The sequence below is a fragment of the Babjeviella inositovora genome (genome assembly GCF_001661335.1).
Source record: "Babjeviella inositovora NRRL Y-12698 unplaced genomic scaffold BABINscaffold_4, whole genome shotgun sequence".
Lineage (NCBI taxonomy): Eukaryota > Fungi > Ascomycota > Pichiomycetes > Serinales > Babjeviella > Babjeviella inositovora.
Window position 1 is genome coordinate 585,216 of NW_017566841.1, and position 15,026 is coordinate 600,241.

Consider the following 15,026-nt stretch of genomic DNA (forward strand, 5'->3'; position numbering starts at 1 on the left):
AAAACGTGTTTCACAAACGGCCACATATATTACAGGAATATATGGATTAAACGAAATATAGGGTGGAGATGGAATGAGTGGAAATTTTCAGAAAATTTTCAGATAAACGTATGCAGGATGGATATTAGCCAGGTGGAAAAATGTCATCAGCTACAAGTGCTGGGTTACCCAGTTGTATCTGTGAGTGAAAGACTGGGATGTTGAGGGACTTAAAAAAGTTTTACAGAAAAAGGTTCTGAGACAAAAAAAGGAGTTTAAGGGGGAGGGTGGAGCTTCCTTTAACACAAACAGTCTCTTTCACTGGTGTAAAGTGTGGTTGGGGAAAAATGAAACAAGGCTCAGATGAGTACGTTTATTAATTTCCATTATTTCGCTTCGCAGCTATATCATGCTTCCAACCACAGAATACACAACCGTTAAGTAACCGAGAATGGAAAAATATTGAGAAGTGTCTCATATAGCTACGCCGGTGGTTTCGTGTGAAGGTACGCTGCACGTTGCGCCGCACAGAAAAAAATATTTGAACGCAAATTTAACTCCAATACAAACTCTTCTTTATACACACAATGGATTGCATCACAATCTCCAAGCCCGCTGCCTCCCATTATGACTCAGACTCAGACATGTCTGATGTCGAGACTGGCACCACATCTTCCGGGCTCAACGCATCTGTGGTGACGCCGGGTGAGTTGGTTACCGACGACCCGGTGTGGATGAGGGGCCACGGGACCTACTTCCTTGATGAAAAAACATACTCTTCGGTTGCTGGGACCATTTCCCGTGTCAACAGACTCTTGAGCGTCGCGCCGTTGCGTGGGAGATACACACCAGAGACAGGTGACCACGTTGTGGGGCGTGTGACCGAGGTGGGTAACAAGCGCTGGAAGGTGGATATTGGCGGTAAGCAGGACGCTGTTTTGATGTTGGGGTCAGTGAATTTGCCTGGCGGTGTATTGAGAAGAAAGTCTGAGAGCGATGAGTTGCAAATGCGTAACTTCTTAAAGGAGGGTGACTTGTTGAACGCCGAGGTTCAGTCTTTATTCCAGGACGGCAGTGCTTCCTTGCACACAAGATCCTTAAAGTACGGGAAATTGAGAAATGGCTACTTTGTGAACGTTCCATCCTCTTTGATTGTCAGGGCTAAGAACCACTCCCACCAGCTCCCTGGTAACATCTCGGTGATCATCGGTGTCAACGGCTATGTATGGTTTAGCCAGACCCAGTCAGCCAACCCATCCTACAACGCGTCGCTCAACAAGCAGCAGGCGGCATTATCTTCGGGTAGTTCAGCCTACACGCCAGGCCAGGGCTCTGTTTCCATCACCAGATTGGAGGAAGAGTCGTCCTGGGAGATTTATAGTGATGTGAACGATGATATTAAGCCGACTGTGCGGAACACCATCACCAGATATTCGAACTGTATCAAGGCCTTGGCTCATTGCGAGATTGGTATCACCGAGCAAAGACTTGTGGCCGCCTATGAGGCCAGTACCGCGTACGAGAGCGCCGGCGCCTTGGTCGAGAGAGAGGTAATGGAAAGCATCGGTGAGGATATCATCAACGCCGAGAAGATGAGAGGATAGGGGCTGTAATATATGTATATTTAATAAACCTAAAATGAGGCGACGAGCGTAGCGAATGAGTCAGCTAGCGGAGGCCATAAAGTCAGCTGGTTGACCAAGTGGGTATTTGGATGATAGCCTCAGTAATCGAGGATTGAATAGAATTGTTTCAAGTGCTCGAGACTGCAAATATAGTATGGCATATTCCATGAGCCATTGGGATTATATCTATGGCGATGATACCCGCTAATAAATATTTAAATATATGCTGTGTTCAGCAAAGGATCTAGTATCCATTTTACAATGATATCGGTTAACATCATATGATATGCATTATACACATGCTATTGATCATATCCATACTGTTACTTGTTGGTATTTTATCTTCTCTATCTAATTACTAAAGCTGAAAAATACCAGACTATTAGAAATTTAATCTAGAGTCTGGTATGTTCTTTCCATCATTACACCAGCTGCTTTAGAGTGGCGCCATCTCCGGAGGAGGCAAAATATTTATACGGTGCAGGAATTTTCAATATAGTCTGGCTCAAGTCAAGCCCCCGCATTGCACCAAAATTATGGCCTAGATATGCCTCTTTTTTCGATAAACCTTCTGATTAATAACACTAACCTACCCAAGATGCTTGCCCAACCAATAAATATCCCAAAGTGGATTGAAGAAAATAATCACCTTTTGAAACCACCGGTGAACAACTTTTGTTTGCACCATGGTGGATTCACTGTCATGGTAAGTATTTCTTTAAACGGCTTAGATAACGAGGCTAACACTCTTTAGATTGTTGGTGGCCCTAACGAACGCACAGACTACCATGTCAACCAAACCCCTGAATACTTCTTCCAGTACAAGGGTGCCATGTGTCTCAAGGTTGTCGATGATGGTACATTCCGCGACATTATCATCAACGAAAACGATTCGTTCTTGTTGCCTCCAAACACGCCGCACAATCCGGTGAGATACGCTGACACAATCGGGATTGTTGTGGAGCAAGACAGACCAGAAGGGATTAACGATAAGCTCCGCTACTACTGCTCGAACTGCCGTGAGATAATCTACGAAAAGGAGTTCTACTGTTCTGACTTGGGTACCCAGATCAAGGCGGGTATTGCCGAATTTGACTCGAGCGTTGAAAACAGAACTTGCAAGCACTGCGGGACGCTCAACTACAGTAGACCGCAATAGTGGAAGATCACGGGCTATTGACGCATTAGATGGTCTAAGATCCGTGAGGGTGTGGGACTGATGCTTATTTCCAGCGAATGGGACACCAATCTTGCAAAAGATGAACTCGAATTTCAAGCCGATGAATTATGAATATCTGAAGGTTAATAAATGGGTAAGATAATCCTGAGAAGCACCATGTATTAATATCAATTAGTCTGGGCGACTTCCGAGAGCTTTAGTTTTAAGACATGCATATATGACTAGAAAGCATCTGAAGTTTTGCATATGCTAATCAAAGCTAATAATCCCTATTTTTTCAATTTTCATGTTCACTACCGTGATCTATATTGCTAGATGCGAGATATCCTCCGGAGAATGCAAAACAAAGAGTCAACAGTGGTAGTATAGTTGGATCTAGAGTGTTCAAACGGATATTTTTTACGAGAGTTATTACCTTTCTCAGGGTTCGACCGAATTTGTCTTAAGCTTTAAGATGTAAACCCAACTTTATATCCATAACTGGGATGTATGTTTATTTTCAAGAGATGTAATACTGGTCACACCATGCCTATGAACCAACCAGAACCACTACAGCCCTTCAGCAAAAACAAATCTATTTCTGAGCAAAATTTCAAAGTGGCCATATATAAACACTGTAACTTGTCACTTTATTCAAATTTCTTGTGGGTCTTACCTGTGTACAACTCCTCACCCTTGTCAAACACATACTCGACAATGTGCTCCACTGGCTCATCAAACAAGTAAGGCAACAATGGAACAACGGCTAAACCCACACCAACCGGCCCGTAGGTTTTCAACAGCTTGCTTGCGGAGTTTTTAAAGAGAATTGACGAGTATCTGACGGAGGAGTGGATTGTGAAAGCCGGTAAACCCATGGATGCAATGCTCTGGAAAATACCACGCTGCAAACCCACAAGCCTCCAATCACGCTCACTTTCCTTGGAAATAGCCGCCGCCTTCAAATTAGCTTCGGGTAACTTATCCCATGGCTTCAAACCAGGAACATAGCGGCCCTCCTGTCTCATCTTTGCCTTCCACGTTTCGTAGGACACGTCACCGAGGATGTACATCCACGAGATCCCGTAACCGGCTTTGACCATGGCCGGATGAGCCACAGGACGGAACAGCTCACCAATATCGGACGTATAGGCAACATAACGCTGTGAAGCGAGCAAAATTGTACGGAAACGGTTGGCGTAGGCAGCGTATCTGAGGTTACTGTCGGTGGTATCAATGTCACCAGGCAATTGGTTAGGATTGGAAGCTTCGACCTCGGCAACAGTAGTTTTAGACATGATAGTTATTAATTGTGGTTTGGATTTTCAGAAAGAGGAAGAACTTTCGGAGCTAATACTAGGAAGAAATGAAAGTGCCATTAATATGGTAGCTGAGTCTCGATGGCAAACTGTCTAGTCCGAACGATTGCTGCATCGGGGTTGTCGGAAGTCCTGCGTAGGAGCGAAATATTCAGATAAGGCGGGGCACGTGATTATGTATCTTCTCGTTGGCACAAGACGGGCAATGAACTCGATGGAGTGTTTAGGAACTCTCTACCGCATTACTGAAAACTCGATGCTCACAGTATTAGTAGGTACAATCGGACACCTTTAAGCTTTATTTGAAATAGGCGAAGCAATCTCCGAGACGCCGTGTCATGAATGTAATGCACGTTCCGGATATAAGCACAGGATCACGGGCCTCGGGGGTATGATGCAAAGGTTTCAGTAAAGATAAAGCTCGGGGTGTTAATAGTTGTCATGCCCACCACGACACGTTTCAGTTTATTTGATTCGATGCGTTTATCTATGGTTATCGGGCTTCTTGTGAGCAGACAGTGGGAAGCCTGATTAACCTATACTTCCATGGGTCATATGAAGAAATAGTACCGCTATTTATCGAGCTAGCCTTCGCTTAGGATATTTAATCATTGAGTTGTGTGACGTGTGAGGTTATAAACCCAAGTTAATTTTTTTAGGGTGGTTCTCACACTAGTTGCAGTCCTGGATATTACGATTCTGAGGTTTGGGTCTTACTAGACTCGACCTAAAAGCCCGGGATTTGGAAGTTACCGACTGTCATTTCCGTATCCCAGTGTATTTTAGACCCACGAGACATTATATGTTAACAGAATTTTGTGAGTCGTGCTAAAAATAGTGAAACGACTAACCCCCACACCAGTGATCCACCCACTCGCTTTACTTGGACGTCCTTTCCCTTTCCAGTAATGAGACAAATCTGTATTAAAATATGTATGACAGGTAATATAGTACACGACTGAGACAGTCATCGGGTAGCCAGGCGTATGCCATTGGCTGCTCTGTTGGTGGATTCTTACCACAGATGCGAAATTATTCAGCCTGATTCTATTGCTGGATTAACGACGGATCAAAATGTACGCGTTGGCTTGCTTCAAGTTCGACAAGTTACGGTAGCCACCCTCAAGGCACATCAACAAACCACCAAAGGAGATGTAGACAGAGCTAGAGCAGTTAGTAAAAGAACGACGAAGAGAATGCTATAAACTTACGTCTTATCGTTGGCAGATTCTTCGAATTTGTAGACAGTACCATGCATGACATAGTCGTAGTCGTCGGCTAAGGATCTTTCGTCAGCCTTTGGAGGTCTCCAAGATGTATTAGTTTGGGCTGGATCGGCACCATCTAAAGAGAGGGAGGAGGCCAAGGTTACGGTGATGGATTCGTTAGCCTGGACTGGAAACAACTCGCTGTTGATGTCCAATGTCAACTTCACGTCTGGCGCGGTAGAGGATTGGCCGGTGATACGGCAGACCTTGTTGTATCTAGCCGAGTCAGAAGATTCAACAGTGAAAATGTCGTCGAAGAGGATGTTGGACATTGTGTTTGATGGATTGTGGTCTCGATCGGAATCAGATAAGACTTTGATGTCTGAAAAATATTAACATGGTAAGAAAAAATATTTAGCGTTACCCGGTTGGGTAGTACACGACCACCAACACGGAGATATTTACACCGCGTTCAAAATCGATATATTTATGTGTACTTTATTAATGTCTGAATCTGTTTAAATTACTACATTTGTTGTCACCTATGGAATGCCGATGTGTGGCTATGTCGGTGCCTACTTTAGATGAGCAAGGCTGTACCTAGATCTTAACAAAGGACCCCATAATCTCGACAATTATAGACCTGACACATGCGAATGGCTCTGGAATAAAAGTCCAATCCATGGGTTTTGAATCAATCATCACTAAAATAGTTATAATTTCAGCATGGTAATAATCCCTTATAGTTTTACTTCCAACCAAAACCTTTCAAAAAAACAACCTTGGCACCCCTTAATGAAAAGTGTTACACTCATTGATGGCCTATGTTTCTCTCTGAGGCTTCGGCATTTGTCCGGCCCGGACCTCGCCCTTTCTATCCTTTGAACCGCCAGCTAACTATTTAAACTCGGGTATATGAGTCGGCCACCTTCCCGGCAGCTTATTGAGGGTGCAAACAACCACGCAGGAGCTTTTATCTCTTGCCGCCAATCGCTTCCATTTTAGGCAGGAACTTCCGATATTACGAGACAGAAATTTCCACCATCACCAGTGTTCAACTCTTCGAAAAATGACAACTCAGATATACGGAAAACTATATAGATAGGCTATTTCCCCCGAGTTTCAACCGATTTATAATCACTATCGATCTCTGTCTTTTCTCACGCCACCTATACGACACTCCTGCACACATCGCGAAACCTCGTGCTTTTCGGTGTTAACGCAAATCAGTCAATCCGGTTCACTTTTTTTCATATTTGAAATAGCATCATAACCTATCTAGGTAATCTTCCCAGATATTACACAGGACCCATCATGTCTCTTGATACGCTCGATCACGCCGTTTTATTGTCGATTGTACTTGCGTTGATTACATACGTCTCCAAGGGCAAGCTCTGGGGGGTGACGTCTGCCCCAGCCACCTCCACCGGCTCCCGTGACATCGCTGAAGTGCTCAGCGCCAGCGGCAAGAGATGTATCGTGTTCCACGGCTCTCAAACCGGAACTGCTGAGGATTACGCCTCCAAATTTGCCAAGGAGTTACAGTCGCGTTTTGGAATCCCGTCCATGACGGCGGACCTCGAGAAGTACGACTTTGACTCCTTACCCGCCTTGGAAAACAAGCTCGTCTTCTTTTTCATGGCCACCTATGGCGAGGGTGAACCTACCGACAACGCAATCGAATTTATGGAGTGGTTGAATTCGGCGGACGACTTGGCTGCCGTTAAGTTCGGAGTCTTCGGGCTCGGGAACTCCACGTACGAGTTCTACAACGCTATCGGCAGGAAGGTGCAAGCTAAGATTGCAGAACTCAACGGCCAGTTTCTTGGCCCGTACGGTGAGGGTGACGATGGCCGTGGGACGATGGACGAGGACTTTTTGTCCTGGAAAGACGCCATGTTTGCGTCCTTAAAGGACCAGTTGGACGTTGAAGAACATGCGATGCAGTACCAGCCGGCATTAGAGGTTGTTGAGCTTGATGCTGCCGACCCTTCCACCGTTTTCTTGGGCGAGCCATCCAGAAAGTACCTCGACCCATCCCAGGATTTGTCGCTCGGGCCGTTCAACCACTCGCACCCGTACCTCGCGCCAATCGCCTCAACCTACGAACTCTTTTCGCTGGCTTCCAGAAGCTGCATCCATGCGGAGTTTGACTTATCAGACTCCAATCTCCGCTATTCCACCGGAGACCATCTTGCGATCTGGCCGTCTAATTCAGATGCGCACGTGTCCAAGTTCCTCGCCATTTTTGGGTGGGAGGACAAACGTAATCAGGTCATCGATATTAGGTTATTGGATCAGACAGCTTCTGTACCGTTCCCAACCCCAACTACGTACGAAACTGTCGTCCGCCACTACTTGGGCATCACCGGACCGCTTTCCCGGCAGTCTTTGAGTGCAATCGCCGCGTTTGCGCCTACCGATGCCTCCAAGCTGTTGGCTATGGCCTTGGGAGGTAACAAGGATGCCTTCAAGGAAAAGATCCACGATAGGTATATGGACATCGCCGACGCTTTGGCTTACATCTCTGGCGGCGCGACATGGGAAGTGCCGTTCTCGTTTGTGATTGAAACCACGCACTCCTTACAGCCCCGCTATTACTCCATCTCGTCGTCATCCTTGTCTGAGAAGCGCTCCATTCACGTGACTGCTGTCGTGGAGGCAGATACCCCCGCCGGCAGTGATCATCTTGTGACAGGGGTCACGACCAACTTGTTGCGCCACATCCAGCTCACCCAAAACCAGTCGTCGCAGGACCCACACCAGCGTTACAATTTGTCCGGCCCGCGCGGCAAACTTGCGCGGTTCAAGCTCCCGGTGCATGTTAGACGCAGTACCTTCAAGTTACCGACAAACCCGGCGTCCCCAGTCATCATGATCGGTCCCGGCTCCGGGGTTGCGCCGTTCAGAGGCTTTGTGCGTGACAAGGTACACCGAAAGACGCAGAACCCGAATGAAAAACAGGGCAAAATAATGTTGTTCTACGGGTGTCGTTCTGCCGAAGAGGACTTTTTGTACAAAGAGGAATGGCCACAGTACGCATCCAAACTCGGGGAGAGCTTTGAAATGATCACCGCGTTTTCGAGGGAGACCACCAGGAAAGTGTATGTTCAACACAGGATCATGGAGCGCGCTGAGGAGATTGCTGACTTGTTGGGAAAAGGTGCGTTCATTTACGTGTGTGGTGATGCCTCGCGCATGGCCAGAGATGTGCATGATGCCTTGGCTGAGGTACTTGTGGCGTCGAAGAAGATGACGAGAGAAATGGCTGTAGATATGTTGCGGAATTTTAAGATCCAGAACAGATATCAAGAGGATATCTGGTAGGAACAGAGTGCTAAAGTACTATCTTTAGCTGCCAGTCTTCTGGAATAAGCGTCAACCGAGGTTAATATTTCTAAAAGTTGTGATATAGTGTAATAGAAAATGTATATCCTGGACGAATGTAGCTACATCAACCTGGTAGCCTTCCTCGGGTATTCCCAAAGAAATAAGCTTGAGAGATGCAAGCGACATGAATATATTAGATAGTTAACAGAGATTAGATGTTAACACCTCGTTTAGTTTATTAAAGGGACTAGCAATCTGTGGTAAGATTACCCAGTGTGCTAAGAATGCTTCGAGGCTTGAAGTTCATAAACAGAAACAGTAAAATAGAGGTGAAACACCTTATTAATTTTCATATACGAGATATATATGTGTCAGATAAAAAGAGGGATTAAATGATTATTCTCAACCAATTTTAACCGGTTTTACCTTTTTTTTGCATGTATCTACCTTTAGCGCTTCTTATACCATCTTTATGCAAATATGAAGGCTTACTATGTAATCACAACCATGCTTTCTATTTTCCAGATATAACAACCCATTTACTGATTTTCATCCTTACTTGGATTTATTAAACAACACCCATAACTTATTCCTTTACACTGGCTACTCTGCCACCGGTTCCGGTGCGGGCAGTACCTGAGTTTCCGGCACAGACAGTTCCTGCACTTCTGACGTGGTAAAGTCCTTATAGATCTTCTTCAACGTGTCAATAAACATTCTCATGTGGTCTTCATCAGACTGCCCGTGAAAAACCTCCTTAAAAAAGCCTAAAACCTCCAACGCGCCAAACTCGATCTGGGCGCGTCTCCCAACGGAATACTCCACCAACGGATCGCTGGCGCTGTCGCTATTCTCCACCTTTGCCGCAAGGTACTCCTGCTTCACAAACAACCGAATGAGCAGACTGAGCGATAAGTTGAGGTATGGCCGCTGGATCGGCTGCTCTACGTTTTCCAATCCGAACGCCAGTAAATGGCGATAGAACTCGCGCTCGATAATCATGTTGTTGTTACCGATAACGACCACAAGCATTGTCATCAAGATTCCCATCGTCATGACCTCTCCATCCGTTGACGCACCAATGGACTTGCTCATCGGGCTATCATCCATGTCCATCGTATAGTTCAACGCGTCGAGGCCAAACAACACTGTCTTCACCTGCGTTGAAAGGGTGGATATGGTGATGTAAGCCGTCTCCCCAGTCCCTTCCGGTGCGGTGCTTGGTACGGGTTTTGTCCTGTTTAGCCTATCCTTCTTTGTCTTGGCTTTCAACGGTAAGGCTTCCACTTGGATCCCAAAGTCTTGCAAGACTTCGTTTGTAGCGCGGAACACAGACCCGAATTTGACATTTCGGTTAGTTGTATCTTTGGTCAACTTGTTGATGGTTGCACGCTGTATCGTAGTGGGGCCCGTGTTGTGCGCTAGCGCCAGCCGTGCAAACGTCGTTGCCATAGCCGAAACCATCTCCATCAGCCCCACGTTGTAGGCGTCGTAAGCGTTAAAGTCCGCATCACCGGCATCTCCAGAGTTGTTTTCTTCGTATGAATCTTCCTGTATCTGTTCTTCCAGTCTGGGTCTCTTGGCCATTGTGTGATTTGGTTGTAGATAAGCTCGGTTCAAGGTTAGTGGAATGAAATAATTTTATCCTGTAAATTGCAACGCGTATTATACGTGGCGCGTGGGGATACAAAAGCGCAGGAAGCGATGGCTATAGTGTGAATTGACGTGAAGATACAACTTACGAGCTAAGATAAGTTTATTAATATTGTAAAGCATAATCAGAATAATTTCGGATTCTTGATCAACTCTAAATTTTTACCCTTAGCGTCTAAATGTACGCCACTTCAGTTTAAAGCCCGCTTAAGACGATCGCAGAAAAGATTCCTTAGCTAGTTACTAATATCCACCGCAGAAAATGCTTACCTCGATCCGTACTCGATCGCAAAAATATCGCAAATAATAGCTGTAATAACCCTGAATACTTTTTCTTAATTATTGAATATATACGCGTAACTATCCAGCGGCGACAGCTCTACATCACCCTCTCTGGCAGACACTTCTCCAAACCTCAACTCTTTCCCCCCTGCAATTTCGCATTGCGGTGCACCTGTGATTCGTCTTCTGGGTCAAGCACGGTCCTAAACACATAGTCCCAGATCTTCTGGGTAACACCGTAACCAATCTCGTAATTCTTGTAGTGGTGCTGCAAATGGTAGCGTTTCATCTCCAAGTAGTGCGCAGTTCCACTCCAAAACTGATAGAATTGCGGCATTGTGTGCAACGAAATGTGAAACTCTTCGTACACTATGAAGCCGGCGATGCTGCCTGCAAAAATAGCGTTGCCACTATCGTACCCACTCGTCGCTAATAGTAACCTCCAAACCAAAAAGCCGACTGTAACTACCATCACCCATGGCGCAGCAATCCGGTTTGGGTCCATTGGCAAGAAGTGGTGCACCCCGTGGGCAGCAAAGTGAACAGCAAAAATATACTGATTGTAGTCAGGCATACTGTTATCCATGTGGAAGAGGAAACGGTGCATTATGTACTCGACAAACAGCCAGAGCGCAAACCCTAAGGCAAACAACTTGTAAGCCTCGCCCTTAGGCAACTCATTGAGTGCCACTCGCATGCCTGCGTAGGGGACGGGTGCGTACACGATGATAGCCCACCACGGGACCTGCGAAAACACCACATCCAAGACGGGATGCGGGTACACCATGGCCCCCTTAACTGAGTGGCGTGGTCGGTTAACCAGGTCTAGGTAGAACTCTTTGGTCCAATGGGCCAGCAAGATCTGCGGCATCAAAGGCTTCTTCAAGTCCAAAAACTTGTATTTCTGGAAATCCTTATCCGCGTCTGTGTCCACGGTCATCGCTGAGAACGTTGGTAACTCATTTCTGAACGCTGTCAAGTCCTCACCGGAATCTTCCTCTTGCAACTTCTTCTCCTCCTCACGCGTAGCAAGATGCCCCACAAAAAAATCTTCGTCGAGCATTTCGTAGGCGGATTCAGAGTGCACGTGGCTGCTTTTGTCCTCCATCATCGCCGTGACATCCTTGCCCGCGTACTCCAAGATGACATCAGCCCCCGCTGGGTGGCTGTCGAGGAAATCGGTGACGTTGTAGATCTTGCGGTTGTCCAAGGTGACCCAACAATCGGTTTTGGTGTTGTGTTTTTCCACCTGAGCGGTAGTAAAGAGTGCTATTTCCCCCATTATGCGCTGTAGCTGTCTGTAAATTATGGTACGGAGTTCTGGGATAACTGGTGCTATTTATATTGCTATAGGGCGGGATACGTAACTATGCCGGGTGGACTTTCGTGCAAGCACTAAAGGTACTCATCTGTAAAAGGTCTGGGGGGAAGGAAATCACATGCAATAGGTGAAACTCTGCATACAGGGATGCAACAAAATCATGCATGTCAAAAGTGAGCTTCTGTTGAGCAGTGCCTGACAAAAGAGGAGCACACTCTCACCAAGTGGTTCTCAAAATGAATAAGCAGTCTATTGGCAAGTATTAGATGTTTGTTAACCTTTATTTGAGTATCGACAAAACTTGATCTCGTAACAGTGTAACGTGGCACTGGATATATTCTCATACGGGGGGGGGGGGGTGCGTTTTCCCTGGTCAGCGTTGCTTTCGTACTCGCTATTGGCTCACTTTAGGCCGGAGCCTGGTCCAACTAACCAGATAAAACGAGCACAGGTTTGCTACGAACTGCATCCTATGCACTGCACTAGCCATCCTTAAACCTGCCTCGTCTAAGTTTGGAAACTGGACCTGCGGCTTTTGTGATACTAATTAGAGATGTATTAACCCCGCTTTCATGTATAGAAGCTTTTACGTTGTCCCGCTGTACCCGCTTTTGGCCCCGCTATAGCCGCAGCTAGTGGCACCGCTAAAACCGTCTCTCTTCTCTTGTGATATAGCTATAACTGTTTCTTGCCCTGTATGGTACCGCTATAATCGTTGTTGTAGTTTGGGCAAAGCTGGCCTCCATATGTATTATCCTCCATTATTATACCGCCTAGTCTTGTTAGATAAGCATCATACCACTCTGGACAGTATAAGGAGGTACTCCCCCCGCTCTCTTATATGCTTACATAGAAAGGAGTCTAGATTGGTCTGCTTCGACCACTGTTGTTGTTAGATACACTTCGATTGAGCAAGTGCTTTACGAATTACGTAACCACAACCGTAAAAGGGTATGAGCTTAGAGCTAGTTTCAGCCTAGGTTTCTACCCATGCCGTATCCTGTGCCAATTGATTTTGAGACTGATAAGGTTTCCCAAGTCACCTGCGAGACCTCGTTCTCCATAAAGGATCTCCCTCTCCAGACACTGCCCGGCCCGTGTCTTCCTGACCTTGGCACTTGACGCATTCATTTAAGGAGCTTCTTGCTCTTTCTATAATCAAGGGAAGCCGATTAAATCCCCGGCTCATACTCAGGCATGTCGAAATTTGTGAAGCATAGAATAATGTGATGCCTCGATTCCAAAATAAGAGCTATGCTATTGTTCATCGCCTACCACTAAGCTGTGTCCGCGTGGCCCGAATTGCTGGATGGAGCAGGATTTCAGTACTCCAGTCTAGTACCTTGGATTTACATCTAAACTATTCATAGTGTCGGGGTTCGAGAAAATTAATTATCTCCAAGTGTATATCTATTTAGCCTCCCCCCCGGCCTCGGCCTACCATGTGATTAATTCGTGGAGACGCACTCCAATTTGCGGGGATGCGCGGAGTTCGCTAATCCCGTAGAAGCCTCTTAAACCCGGGAGATTATAGTTCCTGTATAAAAACAGACATAAATCTTGACCTAGATATAGTGGGTGATCCAGTTCCGTAGCATAACACTGCACAGTACTGTGATTCTTACTCAGACTTCCTATACCAACGAATTTAGCTTCAAGACTTTGCTGTATACTGTCTCTATGATGTCTAAAAAAGCTTACACCGCCAAAGACGTACGGTCACACAATCGCAGCACTGATTGCTGGGTAACCCTCGGAGAGAAGGTCTACGATGTCACTGAGTTTCTTGACGCCCACCCGGGAGGTCCTGAACTCATTATGGAGTATGCTGGTAGGGATATCACTGACATCATGAAGGACGCTGCCAGTCACATACACTCCAGCTCTGCCTACGAGATGCTCGATGACGAGATGTGCACTGGAAAGTTAGTGGAAGCAGCAGTAGAGGAACAGCCAGACTTGACTACCTTCTCCAACGAATTACCCGCCTTCACCAGCATGGTCACGGATACAGACGCTGAGAATGATTTCTCCAAACACAAATTCATGGATTTAGCCCAGCCGTTGATGCCTCAAATCTTAAAGTCCCACTGGACCCGGGACTTCTATTTGGACCAGGTCCATCGGCCTCGTCATTGTTCCGCAGGTGCCCGCATCTACCCTAATCCGATTATGGATAATCTTTTCTCCAAAACTCCCTGGTGGCTTATCCTCTGCTACGCTCCAATTCCGTATTTTGCCTACCGGGCAGCAAGTGCGCTTCTTCCGCCTGACCAACTATACGGGTTATTCGGCTCTGGGTTCTTGGTATGGTCGCTAGTGGAGTACTTGTTACATCGATTTATCTTCCATATCGACAGTTTGTTACCTGACTACTGCCCTCGGGCCTTTGCACTACACTTTGTGATACACGGGAGACACCACTTCTTGCCTATGGATGCTAACCGTATTTCTGCCTCGCCAATTCTGTTGACCGTTTTTAGCACCTCTCTATTCTTCCTTCTTAGAATCGTGACGGGGAAAGCAGCGGGAATGGCACTTTTCAGTGGAGCTTTCACCGGCTTTATGGCATACGAGGAGTTTCATATTTCGTTGCACACCAGACCGCAATGGCTTCAGGTGTGGACATGGGCAACCAAGCAACACTATCAGGAAATGAAACGTTACCACTTGCAGCATCACTACAAGAACTTTGACCTAGGTTACGGGGTGACCACTAAAATTTGGGACTATGCATTTGGGACCGTGCTCGATGCCGAGGACGAATCTCAGGTTTACAGCAAGAAGCCATAAATCTTTTACGTGTTATAGTTTTGGTTAGCCTCCGACTGATTCAAAGGATATGAGACTTTTGCACGGTATGGATGAAAATAAAGGACATTATTCTTTCATAGTTTGTAACGAGCACTTGGAGGGATTTGGTGGAACATATAAGCGTCTTCGAGCCTAAGTTCCGCGAGTTACACATTTTACAATTACAACAAAAAAAAACAGTGCATTGGTGTATATCAATTTCTTGTAGTCAGGATCGGTGCCATCTTGAGGCTGTGCATTATCGGTAGCCATAAAAGGTACACTAGACATTGGGCTTATTCTAGATTTGAGGAAAAGTTCTTCACTACACACAGCTCACTCTCTAATAGTGCTAAA

At 46.1% G+C, this 15,026-nt stretch overlaps 8 protein-coding genes across 8 annotated transcripts; 4 read left to right on the plus strand and 4 right to left on the minus strand.

Annotated features, from left to right (window-relative positions):
* Window positions 1-566: 566 nt before the first annotated feature.
* Window positions 567-1,583, plus strand: BABINDRAFT_7426 (exosome non-catalytic core subunit; the record flags this gene model as incomplete). Its single annotated transcript, XM_019132627.1, has 1 exon — window positions 567-1,583. One exon carries the CDS (start codon window positions 567-569, stop codon window positions 1,581-1,583), a length of 1,017 nt encoding a protein of 338 aa, XP_018986057.1.
* A 619-nt stretch (window positions 1,584-2,202) lies between these two features.
* Window positions 2,203-3,075, plus strand: BABINDRAFT_175390 (3-hydroxyanthranilate 3,4-dioxygenase; the record flags this gene model as incomplete). Its single annotated transcript, XM_019130988.1, has 2 exons — window positions 2,203-2,310; window positions 2,359-3,075. The coding sequence occupies 2 exons, from the start codon at window positions 2,203-2,205 to the stop codon at window positions 2,761-2,763; spliced, it is 513 nt and encodes a 170-aa protein (XP_018986058.1). The 3' UTR covers window positions 2,764-3,075.
* A 181-nt stretch (window positions 3,076-3,256) lies between these two features.
* Window positions 3,257-4,345, minus strand: BABINDRAFT_60775 (uncharacterized protein). Its single transcript, XM_019132353.1, has one exon. The coding sequence runs from the start codon at window positions 4,059-4,061 to the stop codon at window positions 3,414-3,416; it is 648 nt and encodes a 215-aa protein (XP_018986059.1). The 5' UTR covers window positions 4,062-4,345; the 3' UTR covers window positions 3,257-3,413.
* Window positions 4,346-4,978: 633 nt separating this feature from the next.
* RPB8 (DNA-directed RNA polymerase core subunit) lies at window positions 4,979-5,622 on the minus strand (the record flags this gene model as incomplete). The annotated part of the gene is made up of 2 exons (XM_019132135.1): window positions 4,979-5,246; window positions 5,294-5,622. 2 exons carry the CDS (start codon window positions 5,620-5,622, stop codon window positions 5,141-5,143), a joined length of 435 nt encoding a protein of 144 aa, XP_018986060.1. The 3' UTR covers window positions 4,979-5,140.
* Window positions 5,623-6,604: 982 nt separating this feature from the next.
* Window positions 6,605-8,617, plus strand: NCP1 (Ncp1p; the record flags this gene model as incomplete). Its single annotated transcript, XM_019130418.1, has 1 exon — window positions 6,605-8,617. The coding sequence occupies one exon, from the start codon at window positions 6,605-6,607 to the stop codon at window positions 8,615-8,617; it is 2,013 nt and encodes a 670-aa protein (XP_018986061.1).
* Window positions 8,618-9,223: 606 nt separating this feature from the next.
* BABINDRAFT_166325 (Smc5-Smc6 complex subunit) lies at window positions 9,224-10,207 on the minus strand (the record flags this gene model as incomplete). The annotated part of the gene is made up of 1 exon (XM_019130419.1): window positions 9,224-10,207. The coding sequence occupies one exon, from the start codon at window positions 10,205-10,207 to the stop codon at window positions 9,224-9,226; it is 984 nt and encodes a 327-aa protein (XP_018986062.1).
* A 481-nt stretch (window positions 10,208-10,688) lies between these two features.
* BABINDRAFT_34905 (uncharacterized protein) lies at window positions 10,689-11,618 on the minus strand (the record flags this gene model as incomplete). Its single annotated transcript, XM_019131692.1, has 1 exon — window positions 10,689-11,618. The coding sequence occupies one exon, from the start codon at window positions 11,616-11,618 to the stop codon at window positions 10,689-10,691; it is 930 nt and encodes a 309-aa protein (XP_018986063.1).
* Window positions 11,619-13,559: 1,941 nt separating this feature from the next.
* On the plus strand, window positions 13,560-14,669 carry BABINDRAFT_34639 (fatty acid 2-hydroxylase; the record flags this gene model as incomplete). The annotated part of the gene is made up of 2 exons (XM_019131684.1): window positions 13,560-14,495; window positions 14,529-14,669. The coding sequence occupies 2 exons, from the start codon at window positions 13,560-13,562 to the stop codon at window positions 14,667-14,669; spliced, it is 1,077 nt and encodes a 358-aa protein (XP_018986064.1).
* Between the last annotated feature and the right edge of the window lie 357 nt (window positions 14,670-15,026).

Bases quoted from the DNA above. Each gene is read 5' to 3' on its own strand.
- BABINDRAFT_60775 (XM_019132353.1), bottom strand. From the start codon at position 4,061: ATGTCTAAAACTACTGTTGCCGAGGTCGAAGCTTCCAATCCTAACCAA.